The 27,144-nt window shown below is 34.8% G+C and overlaps 1 protein-coding gene and 1 long non-coding RNA gene across 7 annotated transcripts in view; one reads left to right on the forward strand and one right to left on the reverse strand.

The window, feature by feature from the left end:
- Ssh2 (slingshot protein phosphatase 2) overlaps window positions 1-27,144 on the forward strand; it is a 254,003-nt gene that overhangs the window by 104,534 nt on the left and 122,325 nt on the right. For all 5 annotated transcript variants that reach the window (XM_026388906.2, XM_077800947.1, XM_026388908.2 and 2 more), the window contains one exon: window positions 3,199-3,242. In XM_026388906.2, the coding sequence (XP_026244691.2) occupies window positions 3,199-3,242 (44 nt within the window). The remainder of the gene's footprint in view (window positions 1-3,198; window positions 3,243-27,144) is intronic.
- The window catches only part of LOC113182825 (uncharacterized), a 122,724-nt gene that overhangs the window by 12,987 nt on the left and 82,593 nt on the right, over window positions 1-27,144 (reverse strand). The window contains exon 6 of one of the 2 annotated variants that reach the window (XR_003300794.2): window positions 3,416-3,492. The exons of the other annotated variant lie outside the window; for it this stretch is intronic. This is a non-coding gene — a long non-coding RNA (uncharacterized LOC113182825). Of the gene's footprint in view, window positions 1-3,415; window positions 3,493-27,144 lie in introns of those variants that run through there. 2 annotated transcript variants of the gene reach the window in all.

The following is a 27,144-nucleotide window of genomic DNA, read 5'->3' on the forward strand; positions in this document are numbered from 1 at the left end:
ATTAAGTGCTAGTAAATTTTAAGCCACCAGAAATCTTTCAGTTATGATAAGTACTTGGTTGTAATTACAAATTTCAGAGTCTGAATATTGGAAAAAAATCCAAGAAAAAAACTTTTTTGAGGGAGGGCCTAAAGTAGAGAAAATAATGTTCTAAACCTGTTTTATTAAATGGAATATCCCACTAACCTTAAATCAATTTCACTGAAGGTATTTGAGATGGGTGAGAGGAAGTCAATAGGATTTTCTGCTACTAGTGTAACATCTATGTGAAGAGTTATGATGTTACTCCTAATGAAGAAAACACATTTCATGGGATTCCAACTTTAAAATTGAATCCTTGCACTTTCAAAAGTTTGAAACTCAATTCAAAATGAGTTAAGTTTTAAAGGACTTGGTCATATGGTCCCATTAATGAAAGCTAACAATGGTATGGTATAATACTATAATACCCAAACTCGAAGAATAAAGACTTCATGGGTAAAAAGGAATATATGGAACAGACCCTATCTCAAAATGAAAAATAAAAAGGGCTGGGGATGTAGCTGAGTGGCAGAATGCCCCTGGCTTTGATCCCACTGCAAAAAAAAAAAAAAAAAAAAAAAAAAAAATATATATATATATATATATATATATATATGCATTTCATTGTAAGTTTTACCTTAAAAAAAATAACTATAACAAAATACTGAATTTTAATTAGTGACATGTATTTAAGGACAAGAATATTTATATAAATATGGGTTTATGGATTGATAGATGAACAGATATGTGAAAAACCAAGTATAGACAGTATTCATGCTAGAATCCTGATAGTGGACATACAGACTCCTGTATGTTTGAAATTTTTTATAAAATGGGGTGATAATTATAAACTTCAGGATACTAGTACATGGGATAGGAAATAGGAAATAAGTACACAGGTGGATGCAAAGGTCGATATTATTCCAGCCCAAAGGTGGAATGACATTCACAGATATTCATTTTACTATTGTATCTCATAACTTAAATATGTGTTAAATACATTCTTCCTTATATAATATTTCATGCAATAAAAATAATTTGAGGGCTGGGGATGTGGCTCAAGCGGTAGCGCGCTTGCCTAGCATGCGTGCAGCCGGGTTCGATCCCCAGCACCACATACAAAACAAAGATGTTGTGTCCACCGAAAAACTAAAAAATAAATATTAAAATAATAATAATAATAATTTGAGAGGAGTACATCAGAATTTGAGGTCTGTTAATCAATAATAATAATGAAGTACTATTTGTTAAATAGGAAATAATTCCCAGGAAATTATTTCTATTTATTACAGTTCCCTTGGACACAAAAGTAGTACATCTACATTTGCTTAGTTGAATCTTTTCATTTAATTTTTCCAGGTTTTGACCTTTGATTCCATATACAGTTCTTTCTCATTTTAATGCCTTTCTTTTTGAGTTGCTAAATATCTTCTGAACCTAAAACTTCTCCTACAGGCAAAAAGTATAATGCTCTATATAATGCATATTGTACCTGTCCTCCCTCTGGGAGTAGAATGTCTGTTCTTCCTTTGGGGAAAATTGTAAGCATCCTTAAAATTAAAATTGTTTTTATACAATTTGTAAATAATTATTAATCCCCATTTTCTATGGCTCACCCAAATGATGTAGGAACAAAAGCGATTGATAGATGGCAATGGAGAGACTGGGAAGGGACTTGACAATGGGTTGCACAAAGGGCTTTAGGTGTTCAGATCTCAGCAATGACTATCAGCTCAGCTCTCTTCCCTTGGGCAACTTTATTTATGTGAAAATAACGGAGGAATAAAAGTCTGACTGTGACTTGGAATGGAGACAGAATAGTTCAGAGGTAAATGGGGATGGCTACATAAACTAGAAAATATAAATGGGTCATTGGCAGACAGTCCACATATTGTTTGAGATTATTTTTCTCTTCCTATTTCTGTGTATGCCAAGTAGGGCAAAAGCAATGGGAGAACACGTATAAAATATCAACACAGTGCAGTGATGTATGTCTGTAAATCCCAGCAACTCAGGAGGCTGAGGCAGGGTTTCAAGTTCAAAGCCAGCCTCTCCAATTTAGGGCCTAAGCAACTTAGGGAGACCTTGTCTCAAAAAAGAAAGGGCTGAGGATGTAGCTCAGTGCTAAAGCACTCCTGGGTTCAATCCCTAGTACCATGAATGAATGAATGAAATGTCAAGGAGCAAATTTAAAGGAAAAAATTCAGTATCATTAATTTTATCATCATTTATCACTTTTCCTTCATGTCAATATTCTTTTCTCTGTGAAGATTGTATAATATAGTAATATATACTAATTCCTAACTATGACTAGGGAGAGGTAAATTGGTTTTTAACCAATTGGGAGGCATTATATTGTTTGTTTAATTCTGGCTTCATCGTGTGCGTTTACCTGGACAATTTATTTCCTTTTTATGAATTTTGGTTCTATTTGTAAAGCATCCATTAACTCTAAATTGTCATAGACTATGGGGCTGGGGATATAGCTCAGTGGTACAGTGCTTGCCTAGCACACGAAATCCAGTATAGCACACACATTAAAAAGTTCTAAGACTATTTATGTGCTACTAAAAAAACCCCACAAATACTACAGTTAAACTATTAAGTGCTTTTTTATATCAATTTATTCTTTGTTATATGTGTATGAGAATCAGTGAAAATATAGTTCCATTGTTATAGTTTATAAATAAGTAGGTACTTAAAGTGTTGTGCACAGTGCCTGGCACAAGTTCTCAATAAGCAGTAGCCACTATGTTGATGGTGATAGTGATTTGATCAGGAGCACTTGAAAGTGATACATTTTTTAGGTTCTTCTTTGGAGATCAGAATCATAGGTCATCTTGAAATTTTTGCTGTTAGTCACTTATTTTGGAGTTAAAGTAGCACAAAAATAACAATATGTTCAATTGTTTTCAGAGCTAGTTGTTTTAATGAGTAGCACTTTGTTATCAATGAAATTTATTTGTAAACTGATGTTATTTCCTCCAGGAGTAAGTTTCAATGACATCAACCCACTGGGTTGGAAGAAGTCACCTTTTATGAAGAGAATTTAGTTTAAGTGCAGAACAATATAAATACACTATGCCCACATATAAAACTTAGTAAACATTTCATTGGCGATACCATGATATGAAACTTTTAGGTTTTAATTTTTTTTTTCATGTTCTATTTATACAGGAGGCAGATAGCGGGGAGGAAGAATGCCGGTCACAGCCCAGGAGGTATGTGTATTCATTATATAATATTTTGGTAGTTGTTTTTTTCTAGAAATTGTATTTGGTCTTGTCAAATTAGTTTATCCTGGATTCCTAAGATGCTTCATTGATCTTTCAAAAATGGGACTGCTTTAAGAATCCAATTACTGACTCAGAAATATTTAAAATGATTGATTGTTTTAAAAGATGCAGACTCAGTGGGAGAGAGTTCTTCTGTAGCATGCACAAGGCCCTAGGTTGTATCTCCACACCATTGCTGCAAAAAAAAAAAAAAATCATTTCTGTTATTTCATTTAAATTGTCTTTAAAACCAAGTATTCCCACAAGAGTGAGCCCTGGTAAATTCTAGATAGTCATTTAAATATTAACAAAACTTGTATCCTCTAAATTCAATCAGTGAGCCATTTCACATGATACAAAAAATGAATACAATATGCATGCTCATTGTAAAAACCTGGCTAAAGGGAATGTGTCTTTAATGATTAATTATCGGAAATTTTTTGATACATACTTTTTTCTTTTACACTACAACTTTAAATAAAAATAGTTCCTTTTCATCAGTAACTGAGGCTACTGTCAATATTTTTCCTGTCTTGGTCTTCATATAAATTTTTGCTTAAAGCTTAATTTCTTACTCTCTGTTAAGGAAGATCTGACAGTAAAATGCCCTTCTTTTGCATAGGGTTAAGAGGTAAAAACCCAATGGAAGTTTTATCAGAGGAATCATAACTTTATTCCCATTAGAATGAAAAAAGATTCCAAAGGATCTTGAAATTTCTAGTATGTCAAATTTAAAGATGTTTGTGTTAACTTCAAGCTTTATGTATTGACTTAGAATCCACTGGAATAATTTCTGTCCAAAAAAATTATATAATGATGAAACAATGAAAATCTTTTCTATTAATCATGGTACTGAGTTGTCATGTCATTAAGAACCAAAAGACTGGGGCTGGGGTTGTAGCTCAGTGATAGAGTGCTCACCTAGTACATATGAGGCACTGAGTTCAATTCTCAGCACTACATAAAAATAAACAAATAAAATAAAGGTATTGTGTACATCTACAACTAAAAATATATTTTAAAAAAAGAACCAAAGACCTGTTTTAAAGTTGTTGGCAATAATTCATTAATATGTGCAGCAGGGAATTTTTGCAAACTTCTGTTCACAAGAAAAGGATCACTTATAGAAATAAGAAATAAAGAAAAACCTAGTAGCACCCATTTTTGAAAATCATATTTTTCTCGTCTTATAATACAATCAATCTGTCAGGCTGTTTCTCAGTATAATGGCTTTAGCCTAACTCAAAGTAATTTTCTTACTTGCAATTGAATGTCCTTCGATGGTGTGGAAGAGGTTGACTTTTGTCTGTTTGCTACTAAAATTTTTTTGCTACTAAAAATCATTCTCCATCATTTACTGGCACCATCTAATCAAGCTGGCAACCTATGCTGGATTCACAAAATCTGACTACATCAGTAACTGAGAAAATGGTGAAGAAAGCATACAAGCACACAAAAATACCTTTTCAAAATCCAGGAAGCGGGGGGGAGGGAGAGAATTGAACAACAGCAGAGGAGGCAGAGAGGGAAGGTGGGAGGGGAGGGGAGGGGGGATAGTAGGGGATAGGAAAGGTAGCAGATTACAACAGTCACTAATATGCCATTATGTAAAAATGTGAGTATGTAACAGATGTGATTCTGCTATCTGTATTTGGGGTAGAAATGGGAGTTCAAAACCCAATGGAGTCAAATGTATGAAAGATGATTTATCAAGAGCTCTGTAATGTTTTGAACAATCAATAAAAAAAAAAAAAATCCAGGAGGGCTCTAGACCCTAGGGGTCTGATAGAAAGAGAGAGAGCCACCTGAATTCTTTATTTTTATATGGGGAGACACACAAAGGGAAGTTGGATGGAATGTTCTTTTCAAATAAGGCGAAGGGTCAGGTTTCAGGGGGTTGAGTCTAGTTTCGTGATATCTTGTGGTCAGTAGATTGATTGACATCTGGGCAAGTCACACCCATCTCAGGTGCTGTGTGGGATCAAAAGGCAGAGCAAGAGAAAAGGACACATACGTGCACAGCCCAGACAGAGCAGCAACATCAGTCCAGTCCACTCATGCACTCAGAATGCTCACAGCTCACACACACAGCCCAGGCTGGCTCACGACAATTTACCACAGAAAAAACTATCATTGAGTCTTTTCTTCGAACCTGCCTAAATTCATCTTGCCACTTTGTGAGTTCAAATGTGATTTGTAGTAGGGCCTTGAATAGTAAACAGCATATCATTACAACTAAAGGAAGTTTCAGGTGATTTAAAAAAAAATTTTTAAACAAATACTGCTTATTGAAAATCATAAGTTAAAAGTAATCTTTTAATATAATCAGAAAATTATGATGACTTTAAAGACCAATGTTTACAGGCAACAATAAGAACAAAAATAAATTAGATTACATCTAAATTTAAAACTGGGGCTGGGGTGTAACTCAATGATAAAGTACTTGCTCAACATGCCTAGGTTCCTGGGTTTAATCCCTAGTATTAAAGGAAAAAGAAAAGATTTAATAAAACTTTTATAAAAGGACAGAGTCAACAGAAAGAAAAGGTAACCCATAGAATGCAAGAAAATATTTGCAAATCATACAGCTGATAAGGGGTTAATATCCAAAAATATATAAAGATATCTTAAAATTCAACAATAACTAATCAATGTTGGCTCAGGTTGCTATAGCAAAATGTCTAGACTGGGTGGCTTTAAACAACAGATATTTATTTCTCATAGTTCTGGAACCTGGGAAGTTCAAGATCAAAGTGCTAGCAGATTCACCAGTTCTCTGGTGAGAGCTCTTTTCCTGGCTTGCAACAGCCACCTTCTTTCAGTGTCCTCAATGGCAGAAAGAGAGAACTCTGGTCTCTTCCTCAAATAAGGACACTAATCCCATTATGGGTGGCCTGCCCTCATGACCTCATCTAATCCTAATTACTTCCCCAAAGGCCCCATCTCTGAATTCTATCACATTGAAGATTAAGACCTCAACATATGAATTTGGGGGAGTGGGAATACAAACATTCAGGCTGTAACTTTTTACCATGAAACCATAACATAAGTTCCACTTTCCATCCCTGGGCCCATAAATTCATTTCCTTCTCACATGCAAGATATATCCATTCTGCTGGGTGTGGAGGCACCTGCCTGTAATCCCCACATTTGAGTTGCTGAGACAGGAGGATCAAGAGTTTGAAGCCAGTCTAAGCAACTTAGTGAGGCTCTAAGCAACTTAGTGAGGCCCTGCCTTAAAATAAAGAATAAAAAGGGCTGTGATGTGACTCAGTAGTTAAGCATCCCTGGGATCAATCCCTGGAACCCAAAAAAAAAAAAAAAAAATTCTTCTTCCTACATCCCCAAAATCTTAACATGTTCTAGCATTAATTCCAAAGTCTAAAGTCCAAAATTTTATCTAAATATGAATAAGACCAGATATGATTCATCTTGAACCAAACTCCATCTCTATCAATTAATCTGGCTTTGAGTAAAAATTTTCCTATACTGAAGAAATGTTCCAAAATACATTGGTGGCACAGGCATAAGATACATGTTTTCATTCTGAAAGGGGGAAATCAAAAGGAAGGTAGGAGTGTTGTGTCCTAAATAAGTCCAACACTTAGCAAGGTAAATTCCATTAGGTCTTAAAACTTGAGAATAATCCTATTTCATTTGAGGCTCTGTTCTCCATATCCATGGAATGGCCCAGTTTCTCAACTCTGTTGGGTGTGGTCCCATACTTTCAAATTGAGGTAGAGGCAGCTTTACTTCCCCAAGCCCCAACAAACTTACTCCCTAAATCCCACTCTGGGCCTGGGGTGGGAGTAGCAGCCCTGCTTACCTCTGAATTGCTTTAGGGGTTCTTCCCTTTTTTGGAAGGGAGAGGAATATTCACAGCTTTCCTTCATTACGTCTCATTTCTGTTTCCTTTAGTTCCAGCTGATAGTGTTTCTGCTTACATAATATCATATGTCTCCTGTCTTTTATTAAGAGGGATGACAAGTCACTCATATTCACCTCCTTATCAAATGGTATATCAGCCACATCTTTGGTGTTCTCCAAATAGTTTCTCATTTTTTGAAATATAGTCAAACTGATAGAATCTAAGTTTTGGTTCCTTTTTGTTTAACAATTTCTTCTTCATTTCTCTCTTCTTGAATTTTACTATAAACATTCAAAAAGAAGTACTCCTTTAGCACTTTACTTAGAAATCCTTTAAGCTAAATACCCAATTCTGTTGCTCCTAAGTTCTACTTTCCATGAAACACTAGAAAACAAACACAATTCAGCCAAGTTATTTGCCATTTTATAACAAGGATCACCTTTTCTCCAGTGTCCTCGAATGGGCTTTTCCATCCATGTGTCTGCCAATATTCTGTTCATGATTTATTTATGTCATTAAGAAGATAGAAATATTCTCTCTAGCTCTCCTTTGTTCTTTCTGAGCCCTTAAGACAGATCCTTCATAGTATCTTGTTTTGTTTTTCTAGTGTGCATCTTAGAACTCTTCCAGCCTCTATCCATTACCCAGTTTCAAAGGCACTTCCTACTTTTTTTAGGTATTGTTATAACAGTACTCCACTTCTCAGTACCAAAATCTTTATTAGTCAGAATTCTCCAAGGAAATCAGACCAATAGCAGATGTGTTTGGGGTGGGGGAGGGAGAGGAGGGGGGGAGGGAAAGGCAGGCAGGGTATGTGTGTGTGGGGAGGGTGGAGAGTGAGATTTATTAAAAGAAAGTGGCTTTACATGGTCATGGAAAGTGAAAAGTACCAAGATTTGCACATTGGAGATGCAGGAAAACGAATTGTATAATTTCAGTCCAAGTCCAAAGGCCTAAGAATCAGGACAGCCAATAATGTAAGTTCCAGTCTTAGTCTGAGTCCAAAAGCAGAAAACCAGTGTTTCCACTCAAATCCTGTCAGGCAAAGAGAATTATTTGTTACTCAGCCTTTTGTTCTATTCAAATCTTCAGTGGCTTGAGTGAGGCCTACCCACATTGGGAAGAGAAATCTACTTCTTTGGGTCTAAGTCAAATGTTTAATATCATCTACAAACACCTTCACAGTAAGAATAATGTTTAACCAGATATCTGGGACCCTGTAGCTCAGTCAAATTGATAACTAAAATTAACCATCACACTGTTGTGGATACCAAGATAAAGCAATTTCTATCCTAGTGCTTCTCTCAGATGGAGTCTAGCCTTTTGCCTAAATTACTGCAACAGTCTCCTAAGTAGTTTTCCTACCTACACTCATGCCCTATATGACATTGCCAGACTCTTTTTGGCATTTATACAATTCTAATGGCATATTAAAAAAATAGGAATTATTTTTAATTAAAACTAATTAAAATTATTTTAAAAAGGAAAAGAATTTGAATGAACATTTCACCAAAAGAAGACATGCAAATGGCTAATAAGCTTAACATCACTAGTCATTAGGGAAATGCAAATCAAAAATATAATAAGAGCCAGGTGTGGTGGCACACACCTATAATACTAGTGGCTCGTGAGGCTGAGGCAGGAGGATCTCAGAGTTCAAAGCCAGTCTCAGCAATGGTGAGGCACTAAGCAACTCAGTGAGACCCTGTCTCTAAATAAACTACAAAGTAGGGCTGGGGATGTGACTCAAAGGTTGAGTGCCCCTGAGTTCAATCTCTGGTAGCAAAAAAACAAAAAGATTAAGATGGTTTCATGTTATATACATTTTTAATTCTGGCTATATTTTCTTTCTCAGAGGTTAGTCATAAAAATATAACATAATTATAGAAAATCAGATTGTATACTATTAACTTTTTGGTAAAAGATAATTGGTTAAGTTTGAATGCCAGTTTTCCTTTGCATATTTATCAACTCACAGCTTTCCTTCTTGAATGATGACCTACTTTACTAACTGGAGAACAACCAGGAATGTAACTATAAAACAAAAACATAAAATATCAATATTCAGCCATTCTGATTTATAAAGAGCTCTCATATGAGCCAACCTAATAAAATTATAAGTAAAAATAAACAAAGGGAATATACCACTGAAAAAGATTTTTGAAATCTCAAGACACTTCTTTAAAGATGAATAACAATGATAAGAAACAAAGTACTTTGGGCTCTTAGAAAATAAATATTTTAATTGTAGTAAAGTTCTTCCATTCCTCTGTATACTATCTCCAAGCTAAAAATTATATAAAATAAGGAATGACTTTTAGGAAATTGTCTTGGAACCAGCAGTTTATAGAATTGTACAATAATATATCAAAGATCAAGGGAAATTGTCCTTTCCAAACAAACAAAAACCTAAATTTTCAAACAAACCCAAACAAACAAAACCCAAATGGATGCTCAAGCCATTCAATACCATTTTTACCTTTTCCATCTCAACACATAGTAGGTTACAAAATCTTTTAATTATTCCAAGAGTGAAGAAATTATTTTTTACTCTTTTTAAGATTAATTTATTCCTCAAGTCTCTGATGGATAAAAAAGAACTATTCACCATCTACTTTAAAAAATCTACACCTTTGAAAACTTGATCTTCTCCCCAGATTTTAAAAACATAGTTATGAAAATAAAATTTGCAGTAGAGGGGAGGGAACAATGTAGATAAGAGGTATTTTGGAAGAGTTGGGTCTTGATGAAAGAATGGGATTTAGATAGGAGAACAGAAGAGCACTTCAAACACAAGTGGATGAAGAGTGAAAGGAAGTCTGGGAATAGGTGCTAATGTGTTTTAGGGACAGTAATAAAATAATTGCCTATTATCTTAAAAGCAGAGGAGTTTTGATTTGATATATCTGTATGAAAAAGAATTACATAACTTCCAGAAAGAGAGTCTGGCAATGTCATAGGGACATGAGGGTAGGTAGGAAAACTACTTAGGAGACTTGCAGTAATTTAGGCAAAAGGCTAAACTGCATCTGAGAGCATCATCAGGACAGAAACTGCTTTATCTTGGTATCCCCAGTAGTCAGCATATATTTGGCACTTAGTAAATGCTTACTGAATGAATTAATTAAAATACAAGAATGTTGGGCTGGGCATTTAGCTCAGCTGATAGAGTGCTTGCCTCGAATGCACAAGGGTTAGGGTTAGGGTTAGGGTTAGGGTTAGGGTTAGGGTTAGTACCATGTTGTTTTTATTACTATTGCTCTGTAGTATAGTTTAAGGTCTGGTATAGTGATGCCACCTGTTTTACTCTTCCTGCTAGGGATTGCTTTAGCTATTCTGGGTCTCTTATTTTTCCAGATGAATTTCATGATTGCTTTTTCTATTTCTATGAGGAATGTCATTGGGATTTTGATCGGAATTGCATTAAATTTATATAGTGCTTTTGGAAGTATGGTCATTTTGATAATATTAATTCTGACTATCCAAGAGCAAGGCTCTTTTCCTAACTGTTCAACTGCAGTGATAATTTTCATTATCACTACAAACCGAAGTGCTTTTGGTTTCTGAAGAATGTATTCTTAGACCTTATTTATTTTACATTTCTCTGACCTTGCCTGCATGCTTCTTAAATCTGATTTGAAAAGTAAACCTAATTATCATAGACATAATGAAATTAGATATATCTCTTAAAGCTAGGTAAAAAATTTTACTTTTTCTCCCTTCTAGATGTTGTTATTTATGTATAAGCAAAAAGAAAAAAAAAAGTAAGGTAAATTTCCCCTCAACTCATGACTTTGTAAAACCAATTTTTAGAAAAATTATTTTCCTATATTATAAAAATCCAAGTACTAATAAAGTGTCAAATACCTATCAATACTTATTATTAAGTAGTAATAGTTAATAGTTAAGTAACAGTTAAGTAAGAGTTAAGTAACAGTTCCTTTTAGTGATATGACATATGCCCTTTAGATTCTTGTGGACTTCATACTAGAGGGGAAAGTGAGACTTTCTTTTCAGCTATACTTTCTCTCCCATTACCAGGGCCAACGTTTAGCAGAAGTTACATATTGCAGAGTGAAAAGATCTGAGGCAGAATTCCTCAACTAGCAGAGAAGTGAGACATGGACAGCTGTGGAATTGTGCCCTTTATTCTTTTCCCACAAGACAAAGCATTAACACATTCTTAATTCAGTTCTCATTGACCAACTAAAAGGTGTTTGAAAAAATAATCTCACACTTAATTTAGTATTTATTTTTTTTCTGGCTGAGGACAGAGGAATGGAAATGGGGCAATAGTGTAACTGTAATAGAGGAAGAAAGTTCCAGGAGAGTGAAAAGGCAGAAAGTAAAGAACTCTTGGAGAGCTAGATATGGCTGACTAAACTGTGGCACACTCAAGAAGAATCCTTAACAATTTATTTATGTACACAGACCACATGAAGGGGGACAACCCTGGAAAGTCTCTAGGCTTTGGGCTATCATTTTTTGCTAAGTCCACCACTGAACAGACTTTCAGACTTCCAGACCAGAGAGCAGAAGTGCTCCAAGGACCTTGGTAGGAAATGTGTCATGCTAAAAGGAGTCTAACAGGCAGTTGATCATGGTCCAAAAGTCTTTTCCTTAACAGACTTTTTGAGGCATTTGAAGAGCTTTTTTCAAATTATGTTTCAAATTAAAATTCAAGGGCCAGGATAAAATACTGATGATTTGTGGTGGCATGGCTTTACCAAATGAGCAAGACCATTGTCTTGAGCTAAGACCTGTCCTATAGATAAAATAGTATAGCCAAGGAAATCTAGGAAATGAGTTTGATTGTATACATCCAGGAGAGAAAAGAATTTTCTATCAATTAAAAAAAATTAGAATGTACAAATAAAGGACAAGTGTACATCCCCAACAAAGACATATTCCCAGGATAGTTTCCTCACTGATGAAAATGTTTTAGTGAATTTGCTGTTAATTTTACTTTAAAAAACTGTGTTGATTTTTGCAGATCTATTATTACTCAGTGACTCCAAAAATTAATTTTTTTCCTTATTAAAACTAAGGAAACTTGTTTAGCAGTAGGCACCTTACACACTTAAAGGTAATTTATGATTAGAGATTTTTTTTTTTTTTTTTGAGATGGGGTTTCACTGTGTTACCTAAGGATCTCAAACTCCTGCTCTCAAGAGATCTCATCTTAGTCTCCCACTACTGGACTGCAGGCACATGCATGCCACCATAGCCAGCTAGATGATTAGCTTTTTATAGTTCTATTACCTTTTCCCAAAATGATTTTCCCAGTTAAGTAAAAGGTAATTAACTTTGTGTTAAGTAGAATACAAATAAGAACCAAGGATTTGTCCCACTTCTCTACCCTCTAACCCCAGAGCCCAAAATTAGAATCTTACTTTCCTTCAGGAAGTATTCAGGGATCATAAAAAATAAAGTTTGGTCTGGGGATGTGTTCCAGTGGTAAGGCACTTGCCTAGTATGCATGAAGTCCTAGGTTTGATTCCTAGCACAAAAATAATAATAATAATAATAAATTAATATATTTTTCTTGTTCACTACAAGTTATTTGTTTGGATGAAAGATTAAGTCTGGGGTTGGGGCTTGGCAGTAGAGCACTCAGCACGTTCGAGGTGCTGGGTTCCATCCTCAGCACCACATAAAAATAAATAAATAAATAAATAAAGATATTAAAAAACAAGAAATATTAAGATTTTAAGATTTAGAAAAGATTCCTATTGAGAATGGTGTATTATGAACAGTTAATTTAACACTGCCTAATTCAATGTAGGTCAAGTTTTTATTTTTCTTCTGGTATTCTTATATTTGTGGGACTAGAAACACCTGATAGACATGATTTTTTTCACCTTAGTACATATATATGCGTGCGCGCGCGCGCGCACACACACACACATATATTTCAAGGTAAGAAAAATTGTGTGTGCTTGTTTTAAATTATTTTAAAGGAAATAGTCATTCTAGAAAGGTTTCCTATTATAATATGAATTAACTCTCAAATTTACGGTGTTTTCATATCATGTCATTTAACATTCATATTTCATTAACTTTCATGATCTTAAAAGGTGACAAATATCTGATGGAGAATTTTTACAAAGTGAAATTAAAGAGCATTTAATAAACTTAGATGTTGAATGTTAGCATTATTTTTAGAATATTGGTGTTAAGAAAGATAGCCAAAATATTTGCCACATTTTCATCAGGTCTTTAGAAATAATACCTCTGAAAAACAAAAGATTTTCCTGATAAAAGTGAAAATTTATCCCAGAACAGTTTCTATACTATAAATTGTGACTAAACAGCAGGTGTCATGGTACAGACTTGTAATCCCAGCAACTTTTAGAAGCTGAGGTAGGAGGATAGCAAGTTCAAGGCCAGCCTCAGCAGTTTAGTGAAAAAATGAATCAAAATTTTAAAGGGGCTGGCAGTGGAGCTTACTGATAGACCACTGGAGGGTTCAATCCCTGATACTGGGGGGTTGGGGAAGACTAAATAGGAAATGAGTATAGGTATATAACTATTTCCTATCACACTATGTAATGACAAGGAATAGGACCAATTTTTAAAAAATATTTATTATTTTTTGTTTTGTTGTTTTGTTCCAGTGCCAGGGGTACTTTAACACTGAGCCACATCCCCAGCCCTTTTAATTTTTTATTTTAAGACAGAGTCTTGCTAAGTTGCTTAGGGCCTCATCAAGTTTCTGAGGCTGGCCTCAAACTTGTGATCCTCCTGCCTCAGCCTCCAAAGCTGCTGGGATTACAGGCATGTGTCGCCAAGCCCTGCATTGTTATATTATTTCTGTGGATAAAAACTCACTATGTTTTAGCCTCTCTAGTTAGAAAGGACTCCCAGTATACAATGTGAATTTTCTTTTTATACCCAAAGAGGTCAGAAAGGGAAATCTGGATGTCTAGCAATGTATTCATTACGCAGATATAAGCAGGGTAGGGGGAAAAATTTAGAGTAAGAAGATCTGATTTTAGTTTTCTTGCACTTTATAGCATGCTAAACCTCATTTGTAAAATAAGGATGACATCTGTCTCTCTATCCTAGAGTATATTTGTGAAGTAAAATAACTATAGGATAAACCTAACAAATATTAAGCACCAAATATCAAGACAATAATGTAAAGTGGTGGTACTTTCATTATTACTTATCTAAATTCTTTTTCACTTTAATTTTGCAAACTCAGTCCAATTTCTGTAACTTTACACTATGACTGACACCCCTGACATCATATAGTATTAAGATCATTTACTGAGGAGCTGGGGTTGTGGCTTAGTGGTAGAGTGCTTGCCTAGCATGTGTGAGGCACTGGGTTCAATTCTCAGCACCGCATATAAATAAATGAACAAAATAAAGGCCCATCAATGTCTAAAATATATATATATAATCTTTTTTAGGAAAAAAGATCATTTGCTGAGGGCTTCAGATACTAATTTAAAATATTGTGCCAGGTGTGGTGGTATAGTCCTATAATCTCAGAAGGTTGAGGCAGGAAGATTCAAAGTCCAAAGCTAGACTTAGCAATTTTGGAAGACCCTGTCTCAAAATAAAATGTAAAAGGGGATGGGAATATAACTCAGTGATAGAGCCCCCCTGGGTTCAATCCCTAGTGTTGCAAATTTATTAATTAAAATTAAATTATTGTATTTAGTACAAATCTAATCTTGAACTAGAAACAGAAACTTCTTGCCGGTCAGTAGGTCAAAGCTGATTTAACCTGGGTAATTACTTAATGTCATAGCTATTGGATGTTATTTGGAAAAACTTGTTTTAAGTATTGATCATCTTGATTAATTCATTCAATGAATATTTATTAATCTTCTGTGACTCACTGAGGCAGAAGGACTATATGAATAAACATAAGTGGCACACTGTTCCAATGTTAATTTTTCACTGAGAATTTCCCCAAACCAAGCAGCCTTTTGAAGAGAAGAAAAAGACCTGTTATCAATTACTTAATCTAATTCTAAAACAGCTGTTGTGGTGAAGCACCAAACAAAAGGTCGGAAAGTTTCAAAGTTCTTTAAAACACACAATTGGTTGTGAGCCATTTTTTGTTTATAGTAATCCTTACTATTCAGTGGAAAAATCCTCACCTCAGTGCTCTAACAGAACTTATGCTTTCCTTTCATAGTACTTTCAACACTGTTGTTACACATTGCTTGTTTATTCTTGCCACTTATGAAAAGTGTGAGGGCAGAGACAGTCTTTTGTCAGGTTCATAATCGTGTCCTTGAATCCTTGCATTTAGAAGACACTCAGAAACTTTCTGTAGAAGAAATGCATTAAAGAACTGTACTTCCCAACCTGGCACTGCTGCACGTGCCTCTAATCCCAGTGACTTGGAAGCCAAGGCAGAAGGATTGCAAGTTTTAGGCCAGCCTTGGCAAGACCCTGTCTGAAATTAAAAAATAGGAGGGACTGGGGATATAGCTCAGTGGTAAAGTGCCCATGGGTTCAACCCCAGTACAACGATTTTAAAACAAACAAAAACCTATTCATCTGTTTACAGGTATTAGGAAGCTGTATTTGTAGCCTCTGGAGCCCATTTTCTTCACTGTCTTGTAGGAACAAGAATATTTTAGTTTTTCATGAGGAGAGAAATAAAAGTGAACTGTCTGTTGTAATACAACAACCAATAGCCATTGTTACTCCATTTTTTGTGATTATACTGAGTTCTTCCACAATTAGGATTATAACTTTGTAACAACTTCATGGTACATATTTCAGAAACCTTTAAAATCACTATATCTTAGTACTTTGCGTTTTTTAAAAATTTTGAAAAGAGGCAGGGTTTTTTTGTGATTGTTTTATTTTGTTTTTGTGGTACTGGGGATTGAACCCAGCGTTTCTTTACCACTGAGCTACATTCTCAGCCCTTTTTAAATTTATTTTTTATTAAGTTAGTCAGGCTAGACTCCAGCTTGCAATCCTTCTGCCTCATCTTCCCAAGTTGTTATGATAATAGGCCTTCCCACCACTCCTGGCCAAAAAAAAAAAAAAAAGGGCATTGTTAATATAAAGGTTAAAGCCATTTTCCAGTAAGTTAAAATATACCTGGCAGGTTAGCCTTTTGCTATTCTAACTGTCCCCAAGCCTTTTTTTTTTTTTTTTTTTTTTTTTTTTGCATAGCTAGAGATCAATCCCAGGATTTCACGTGTGCTAGGCAGTTGCTCTACTACCAAGCTATAGCCCTGTCCCTAACTCCCTAACTGTCCCTCTTCTTAAGAACTGAAACATGTAATCATTGAAATTACTTTTTGGTTTGGTTCAGTTCAGTTTGGTTTCCAGTCCTTTTGTTGTAGTTGTTCTTTTGAAACAAGGGTCACCAAGTTTTAAGGGTTTCACTAAGTTTCCCAGGCTGGCCTAGAACTTAGAATCCTCCTGCCTTAGCCTCCCAAGTTGCTGGGATTACAAGCAAGTGCCACCATGCCCAACTTTAAAATATAATTAAAAAACATGATTCCATGACATTGTTTTCACATCAATCTATAATTTTATTTTGATTTCTTGAAAGGACATCCTGTTTTTCTTAAATATTTATTTTTTACTTGTAGTTGGACACAATACATTTATTTTATTTATTCATATGTGGTCCTGAGGATCAAACTCAGGGTCTCACGCATGCTAGGTGAGCGCTCTACTGCTGAGCCACAACCCCAGCCCATGGACAGCCTGTTTTTATTGCCTCGTTTTAAAATTTCATGCCTCAACCAACTTCTCAAACTACTGTCCGGTTAAGATCTCCAGTGAATATTTTTTAGTCTCCATCTTAAATGACACTATTGACTTTTCTTCTCTGTATACTGACTTCCTTTGCTTGTTAATATTCCTTGCTGGTTTTCCTTATATCATCTGCTCATCACCTCAGTTGATTTCACCAGCAATTCTTCCCGAGTCCATCTTCTAAAAGTTACCTTTTCCCAGGGAGCCATGATTGTCTTTCTTTTACTTGATAATATAAAGGGAAATTTTCAACCTTTGGGGGAACTTGGAATTATGTGAAAATGTGATGAATATTCAACATTTTCCTCAGTGTACATATAGCTTAACTTTGCATTCAAGTTTAAGGGTGCTCATTTTCCTCTCCCCTGTTCTATATATTGTACCTGGGTGACTTCATCCTCTTCATTCTTTATGCCATTTGCCAAGAACTCTCAAATTGAATGATATACCTCACATTTCTTTTTGAGCTTCAAACCCTTATTTCTAACTGCCTACAATCTCTATAATATCTCTATTATATTCAGCAAGTTTCTCTTGCAAAGTTTTTTCCTCTTCCTATTAGTGACTCCACCATCTGTTGCATTCAAAAAACATTGTATTCAGGGCTAGGGATGTGGCCTAAGCGGTAGCTCGCCTGGCATGCGTGTGGCCCGGGTTTGATCCTCAGCTCCACATACAAACAAAGATGTTGTGTCCACCGAAAACTAAAAAAATAAATATTAAAAAATTCCCCCCCTCTCAAAAACAAAAACATTGTATTCATCCCTGACTCTTCCCCCTGCACCATGTTCAACCATTACCTTTTTGCCTCTGAATCTTTTACTGATAAAAAAGAAAAATTTAAAGACATGAAAATGGTTATAGATGTTTAGGAATTAGTGCAGATAAACTATTTTAAATTAATGAAAATAACTTCTTGAACAAACATTTAAGTAGGAACAGTAGACGTCAGGTTTAAGGTGGGTTTGGACTGACTGATCCTTTTATTCTGTGGTAATACTGCAGGCTTTATTATCTGAGCTTTCTCTACCAATTGTCAAAACATATCTTAATCAAATTTGAGAAACTATAATATGGTTTAGAGTTTATTTTAGTGGCAGTACTTATGTCAGAAGCTTCATAAAGGACTTTAATTCTCTAATTATAGAATCATTAAGGGCAGAAGGGGTTACTTAAAATATATGTATGGTTTTTTAAAATTGCAAAACTTTCCTCTTTCTCTTAAAAATCTCAAAGTTACCATATGCCTTTCAGCATCAAATTAATATATTAAGTTCATGATCTCAGTTCTTACAGTAGTCCTAGGAAATTATTATGGCTCATTTTATAAATGTGGAGGATGAGACTCAAAAGAGATTAATGATACCCAAATCATATAGCACAAAACCCAGATTCAAATTTTGGTGCACTCAACTCTAAAGCCTTTCCTACTTTCTCTCTCTCTCTTTCTCTTTCTCCCTCCCTCCTTCCCTCCCTCTCTCTCTCCTTCCCTCCCTCTCTCTCTCTCTTTCTTTCTTTATGTTTGTTTATAGTTGTAGATGAACAGCATGCCTTTATTTTATTTGTTTATTTTTATTTGGTACTGAGAATTGAACCCAGTGCCTCATACATGCTAGGAAAGAACTGCCACTAAGCTACAGCCCCAGCCCCTTTCCTACATTCTTTAAAAATGTCTGTTTCCCTTTCCATTCATCCTTTAAAACCTCTTTTGTCACCTCCATTGGAGAGTTTTTGCTTCATTCATTTCACCGTATAAACCTTCATTAAGTACTTTTGAGTATTGGGGAAGAACCTAGATTTTAGAATTAAAATTTTCGAGGAGTCAGTGGGATTGTCCTGATTTACATATCATCTGATTCCTTAACTTCCTTGCATAATCCACACCCATAATACGTAAGTTGTCTTTAATTTCCAATTTTGATTTCTTAAGAGTGAGAATGTATAGTTGTTTGTAAAAAGCATTGACTCCAGAATCCTTTGAGAAATGTAGGATTTTCCTGCAGTCTGTAATCCTCTAAGCCACATGTAAATTCAGTAGCAATTTTTAAAGTAACTGTCCTTCTCAAAAGCGTTCATATTAATTTTTGTAGAAATAACTTATTTTTATACTCATGTAATGGTCTTACATAATAGTTAAATTTTACAAATAGTTAATTAAAGTATGCAGTTATAGTAAGAAGTGAAATGGGCATCAACAGTTTTGAAACAAATTTTTTAAGCATACAGTTTAATTAGTAGAAGTAGCAGTATGGTCATACTAGAGAGGAGTAACCTGTTAGGGAAGAACATCTCTGCTACTATGGCAGTATGCTTATTTACATAGTTTGGGATAGTGCTTAACACATGATAAATGCTCAATAAATGTTATTGACTAATAATTAAGAACCACCATCAGCTTGACATTCCTTATAGAAGGGGTTTTGAATAATGCATTAGCCAAGCACTTTTGGGTAGTAATGAGAGAAGGAACGTCTGTAAATGTAGACTTGTAAAGTTCATGCCATTCACAGAGAACATAAGGTATTTGGTGGGCCATTTTTTCATGTATCTCATCTATCTTCCCTACTTAGTATGAGCTATTTAATATATATAAAATATTATATATTCTCATACTTCTTTGAATGCCTCACACTAACCCAAAGCCTGGCAGAGTTGGCACTCACTATTTTGGAATACCTATGTTAACCAATCTGGCATAACTAATAAATATAGTATATGTCAAAATATTAACTTATCTTTGGAAAGGATTTTGAAAGCCCTATTTTCAAGGTTCAGTGTAAGAACTTCAATATTCTGTTTCCTAGTCTTCTTTTTTATTATTATAGTTTTCTTTAGCTTCTTGTATTTATTCTAGAATGTTTGCCTGTGTAAAAATATCAGCAGCACTTCTTTCATAGTTAATGTTTTATTTTGACTGACAAAAGCTGCCCTTCCTCTAGATTAAAAACAAGGGTCCTTGGGGGAAAACATTGTTTTGTTTTTTGATGCAGAGGAAAATTTTAATTCCTTCAGAGGTGAGAGTTTAAAATGTTTGATTTTACACATCTATCAAGCATTATCACCCACTGTTGTCCAATACCAGTATGGCCCTTAGGAGATAATAGGGCTGTGAAATTAAAATGCTTTTTAAAGAAATTGCATTTGTACAAAAAAAGGTTATCTTCTAGCTCAAATGTAGATTTGTGTGTTTGTTGCTTTTTTATTTATTTTTTTAGCAGTAGAACTTCTTTTTAAGAGAATTAAATTTTAATGTGTACTTGGGTGTCACTTTAGATTACATACAACTATAAAAAGCTTCAGAATACAATGTTATGGGGAGAGCTGTGTTTTTATTACAGTTTCATTGACTGTTTAGCCATCCACATGTTTTAATAATATCTAGAATAAATTACCTCCTGAGAATAACATAAGAAGAAATAAGTTTATTTAATTGTAATTTGTTTAGTGTTAGCTAAATCTAACACTAGGTTCTCACTCAAAGCCCAAAATTTATTTTCTATCATGTGAAAAAGTCTATAATTAAAAGTGGGTTTTAAATCAATAAAATTTCACTAAGGACTTTATTTTTGACAATTATTTCAATAAGTCTCCCTGATTGTTCTGTTTTTAGAATAAATGATGTCCAAGTTGAATTTTAATTTAATAGGTAATTTTTTCTTTAAAATTTTTTTTCCTTGAGGGGATACTATCTCTCCTTTCTCAAAGTGGAGCTGGTTTTGTTTCGTTTTGGTACTGGGGATTAAACCCAGGAGCACTTTACCATTGAGCTACATTCCCACATATTTTTTTATATTTTTAATTTTTTTTTTTTTTTTTACTTTGAGACAGGGTATTGCTAAGTTGCTTAGGGCCTCACTAAGTTGCTGAGGCTGGCCTCAAACTTGGAAGCCTCCTTCCTCAGCCCAATCACTGGGATTACAGGTATACATCACCAAACCCAGCTGGGGCTACTATTCTTAACCTAAAACAATCCTTTTCCTTGGAGAACTTCTTTTGGGAGTTTGTGTGCTATAACTGAAGCAGCATTCCAGCTTGGGTTTATCTGAATCTGTTACTTTACTTATAAAACTATGAAAATACCCTTAAATTAGACTGCTTAAGGGTAAAATACTTCACAAACAGCAAATAATATAATATCTGTAATGTGGTAATTTTAAAATGCCACTAAGAGAAAAATACTATTTAAGATTTAATTAGTATACAAATATGAAAATACCTCAAGTAGTAGGCAAAGTAGGATTGTCTAACTAATTTGCTTATAATACCCATATCACCATGAATTAAGCCCCAAACCAGGAAACTACTTTTGGTTGATGAGCATTCCTAATAAAATGAGTATATTAAATAATTATAAGAGATGTTTTTAGGGCTGGGGATGTGGCTCAGGCGGTAGCGCGCCCGTCTGGCAGGCGTGCGGCCCGGGTTCGATCCTCAGCACCACATACCAACAAAGATGTTGTGTCTGCCGAGAACTAGAAAATAAATATTAAAAATTCTCTCTCTCTCTCTCTCTCTCTTAAAAAAAAAAAAAAGATGTTTTTAAAGTTTTTAAAGGCTTTTTATTATATTCTCACAAACTTAACTCATCTCAGTACTCTTCTACAAACTGACCTGAGAATAAGATCAAAGACATTCAATTAATAAAAAGCCTTGTAATATAACTTTATTTGGTACTGAGGATTGAACCCAGGGGCACTTTAGCACTGACCTTTTTAAAAAAATTTTTCGAGACAGCTGACTACAAACTTGCCATCCTCTGTTAACTCACAATAAGGGAGTTGGAAGGAGAATACAAATTCACTGGATTAGACAAAGGGGAATGAAGGGAAGGGAGGGGGATGGAAATAGGAAAGACAGTAGAATGAATTGGACATAACTTTCCAATGTTCATATATGAATCCACAACCAGTGAAACTCCACACCACATACTACCACAAGAATGGGAAGTTAGGACCGGGATTGTGGCTCAGTGGTAGAGTCCTTCCCTAGCATGCATGAGGCACTAGGTTCCATCCCAGGTGCCACATAAAAATAAACAAATAGAATAGAGGTATTGTTTCATCTACAACTGAAAAAAAAATTTTAAAGAATGGGAAGTTATATTCCATGGATGCTTTTTCTAAAAAAAAATTTTTAGTTGTAGATGGATTCAATACCTTTATTTTATTTATTTATTTATTTTATGTGATGCTGAGAATCGAACCCAGCGCCTCACACGTGCTGGGCAAGCACTCTACCCCTGAGCCCCAGCCACAGCCCCTCCATGTATGTTTGATATGTCAAAATACATTCTACTGTCATGTACAACTAAAAAGAACAAATAAAAAATTTAAAAACAACAAGAAAAACTTACCATATCCTGCCTTAGCCACCAGGCCCAGCTCTGTTGTGATATAACACTTATGTAATTATTTTTAAATAAGTTAAATGACTAAAATTATTTAACATACTAATTTTATTAGGGATGCTCATCAGCCATAAACAGTTTTCCAGCTGTGAACTTAGTCATTTTGTGAATTTTACAGAAAAGGATAGAAAAGTAAAATCTGAAATAATAGCTTTCCAGAAGTGATTATGGAACTAAAGGAACTTGGCTTTTCTCTTTTTGTTTGACAATATAATGCAAGAGCTTAAGCTGAAATTACACCATCAAGCTTAATTATTGTTTTCTGTTCATATACTAGATCCTTAACCATTGGAAGCCAGTTAACACCCTTCCCCACTCAGTTTTTTTTAGGCAGAAATCTCAGAAATTGAGATTTTTGTTGTTTTTCCAGCATTTATTATAAAAAATTTAAAACATACAGATGAGTTCGAAGAATTGTGTAATAAACACCCAAATACACCCCCCTTCTGTGATTAACATTTACTATATTGGGTTTGTTACTATCTACCCATCTATTTCTTCCTTTACTATTAAGCTTTTATTTAAGAAAAATTTGCCTGCCCATCTATATGTATTTTACATATAATCCTTAATAAACTTTAAAAAATCAATTTTAGGGGCTGGGGTTGTGGCTCAGTGGTAGAGCACTCACCCAGCATGCATGAGGGTTCGATCCTCAGCACCACATAAATGTAAAATAAAGATATTGTGTCCACCTAAAACTAAAAAATAAATATTTTTTTTTAAAGAGAGAGTGAGAGAGGAGAGAGAGAGAGAGAGAGAGAGAGAGAGAGAGAGAGAATTTTTTTAATATTTATTTTTTAGTTCTCGGTGGACACAACATCTTTGTTGATATGTGGTGCTGAGGATCGAACCCCGGCCGCACGCATGCCAGGCGAGCGCGCTACCGCTGAGCCACATCTCCAGCCCAAAAAAATAAATATTTTTTTAAAAAATCAATTTTAGTGCTTTATCAGCTATAATTTTTTAATGAATTTTACATTAAAGAAAGATTGCTGGGCATATGCCTATAATCCCAGCTATAATGGAGGCTGAGGCAGGAATGATGCAAGCTCAAGGCTAGTCTGAGCAACTTAGTGAGAACTTGTCTCAATTTTTGAAAAAGTAAATAAATAAATAAAAAGGACTGGGAATGTAGCTTAGTGCTAGACCATTTTCCTAGCATGCATAAGGCCCTGGGTTCAATCCCAAATACAGCGGGGAGCTGGAGGAGATCCATTGTTTACCTAGCTTTTCCAGCTGAGGTGGATGAATAGAATCTGACAAAACCATATCTTTAAAAAAAATTCTTTTAATTTTTTTTAAATTCACTTATTTTTAATTAATATTTATTTTTTAATTCTAGGTGGACACAATATCTTTATTTTTATGTGGTGCTGAGGATCAAACCCAGTGCCTTACACATGCTAGGCAAACACTCTACCACTGAGCCACAACCTCAACCCCCAAAACCATTCTTTTCTCAGTTAGCTGATGTAAGAGCTGAAGAATGATAAAAAGTACCCTCTTTCTAGTAAGGATTAAGAATCATAACTTTCAACTGAGCATAGTAGTGGTACACACCTGTAATCCCAGCTACTTGGGAGGCCTAGGCAGGAGGATTGCAAGTTCAGGGCCTGTGTAGGCTGCTTAGCAAGACCTTTTCCCAAAATAAAAAATAAGAAGGGCAGGGATGTAACTCAATAGTAAAATGCCCCTGAGTTCAATCCTTATTACTGAAGACGGGGGGTGCGGGGAGCATAACTTGCATACTTCTAGGTTTTGCCTAATTCAGAAAACACACTATCAATATTGTGCTTCAGTTCTTTCAACATTTGACATGGTTGTTGAAGTGTGTAATTATCTAAGTATGTAACTTTGCACATTCACCTGATTTCAGAGAAGAAAGATATGGCAAGTGAGATATAGCCCGGTTTAGAGAGATAATGATGCTGCTCATCCAAGGCCTGTAAACTTGACCATTCTAAACAAACTGCATAGTACTAAACTTCTTGTGAAAGGGCTGAATCAATCCTACTGTAAGTTGGATAGATCCCTTAACTTTTGAGCCTCAGTTTCCTCATCTTTAAAGTGAAGCTGATTATCAGAGCTAGCTCTCACAGGATTTTAATAAGAATCAAGTGAGGTTGGATGTGAAAACACTGTAGAGCTGAGAATGAAACTTTCCCCTTAAAATACAGGTAAGAATTTGAAAGACTGGATAAAAGTGGTCACAGAGAGGGAATAGTCTGAACACAGAGAATGAGACTTGGATGGAAGACTGGATAGAAACTATGTAATTGTAGTAAAAATTAGTTTCAGGAGAATGGGTAAAAAGTGTTTAGAGGGGATGAAGTTAAGGGTTCTACACCATAATGACTGGAGTATGGCAGGATTCGAATTTTAGAGGATCTGAAAACTTGAGGGAAGAGATTGAAGTTAATCTGAAAGGGAATAAGAAATTATTTGGGAGTTTGAATAAACATGTTTAGCTCATATTCATTTGTAATCAGCATTTGGCAAATTGTCTGGCATACAGGTATTTAGGATTTGATTTGTCAGAATTCAGTTAATCTGTCACAGTCTGGGCTTCTTATCAACTAGATGTTAGTTTTTTTCATCTTTAATTGTATCAAGGAAAGATAATACCTGACCAATAGTAGGTTTATTTTAAACATCAAATAGGATGGTGATATATCATCATTATCCACAAATAGATTAAATGCCTTCTTTATGTAGGATGTTGTGGAGGAGAAAATGTCAGGTACAGTAAAGTAGGTGTTCAAGGTCCCCAAAAGTTCTTCCTGTTGCAAATAGGTTTAACCTATTCTGTAATGAACCTCCATCTTCATGAAGACAGTGTAGAATACTGGTTCAGAAAGCAGTTTCTACCTGGCACAGTGGCACACACATGTAATCTCAGCTACTTGGGAAATTGAGGCAGGAGAATCACAAGTTCAAGGCCAGCCTCAGCAACTTGGCAAGACCCTGTCTCCAAAATGTGTGGGGATGTACCTCATTGGTAAACAACCCCTGAGTTCAATCCCAGTACCAAAAGAAAAGGGAAATCAGGTTTTGGAGCAAGAATAAGTAACTCAGCTTGAAATACTGCTATATAAGCTTGGGCAAATTATTTAACCTCTCTGAGTCTCACAGAGATAATAATACAATCTAGGGTTGTTTATGAGAATTAAGTGAGATAGTATATGTAAAGTCTTATTAGAGCACTTGGCACACAGCTCATTAATTATTAGTTTATCAGTTATTGTGTTGTTTTTTGAGATCTTATCCACCTTTCCAATCTTCATTTTTTTGTTATTGTTGTTACTCTCAAATTCACTTCCAATTTTTCTGTCTCACCCCATTCTAAGATATTATTGACATTAGGCCATTATTTGACTCATTTACCTGTATTGTACAATATTAGCATTAAAGAGATCTTAAAATAGCTTATGAATTCAAAATTATAATATCTTCATGGGCCAGGGTTGTGTCTCAGTGGTAGAACACTTGCCTAGCACGTGTGAGACACTAGGTTTGATTCTCAGCACATCATAAATAAACAAATAAATATACTATGTCCATCTACAACTAAAAATATTTTTTAAATTATATTAGTTTAAATATTACATATGTCTAAGTGATTATGTCTAAGTGTTATGTCTAAGTGATTCTTTGGAATCAGTAATTTGTGATATAGTTCTTCTTAATATTTTTCTTTATAAGTTTATTTTTCTAATTTCTATAGCATATTTATTATATATAGATGTGCATATCTATCTATATAGTTTTTAATGTAATATGTAAAATATGTGATATAAAGGAGGATCTTGAGCCCTGAGTTAATTCAGTAAATCATGGAGCAGGAAGAAACAATTTGATTTCATAGGAAAATAAAAAACTAAACTCTTTAGGAGAACAATTTGACAATATCTACCAAATCTTATGATCATGGTTTGAAAAAGTGGTTTTATTTTGTTTGTTTGGTTTTGGTTTTTGTTATTGTTTTGTTAGTGGGGATGGAACCCAGGGGTACTCTACCACTAAGCCACATCTCTCCTTTTAATAGGGGGTGGGGGGGACTTTTAAAATATTTACTTATTCGTTTTTCAGCCCTATGGATTAAACCACAGTGCTCTATCACTGAGCTATATCCCTAGTCTTTTTTATTCTTTGAGAATAAAATATTTTATTCTTTATTTGAGAATAAAATATTTTTATTCTTTATTCTTTTTTATTCTTTGACTGAGTTACTTAGGATGTTGCTAAGTTACTGGGCTGGTTTTGAACTTGTGATCCTCTCCTTCCTCAGCCTCCTGAGTCATAGGGATTACAGGTGTTCACCAGCACACCCAGCCTGTGTCTGAAATATTTTAAACTAACTGCCAACTCCACTTCTAGGTATCCATCCAAAAAGTATATACATAAAAAATGTGTATGGCTCAGTGGTAGAGTGCCTCACTAGATATTTTATGTACTAGCAAAGACTGAACACAACTTAAATGGTCTATCAGTAGAGGAATGTTTGAATAAATTATATATGATCTTACAATAGAATAGAGTGCTTGCCTAGCATGTGTGAGGCACTGAGTTCTCTTTTCAGCACCACATATAAATTAATGAAGTCCATTGACCATACCATATATATATCATGGTAGATTCATATAACCATGGAAAAAATATTCACAATATAGTGATAGGTGGTGGGGTAGGGGGAGAAGTAGAATAATATGTGTAATATAATTCTATGTGTGTTTCTTACAGTACAGTTACAATATATTGATGTTTGCATATGTGAGGAAATTTTCTGAAAATATTAATCACCCAGTAAGAAGGATGGGAAGAGT

The sequence above is a fragment of the Urocitellus parryii genome, chromosome 7, assembly GCF_045843805.1.
Source record: "Urocitellus parryii isolate mUroPar1 chromosome 7, mUroPar1.hap1, whole genome shotgun sequence".
Lineage (NCBI taxonomy): Eukaryota > Metazoa > Chordata > Mammalia > Rodentia > Sciuridae > Urocitellus > Urocitellus parryii.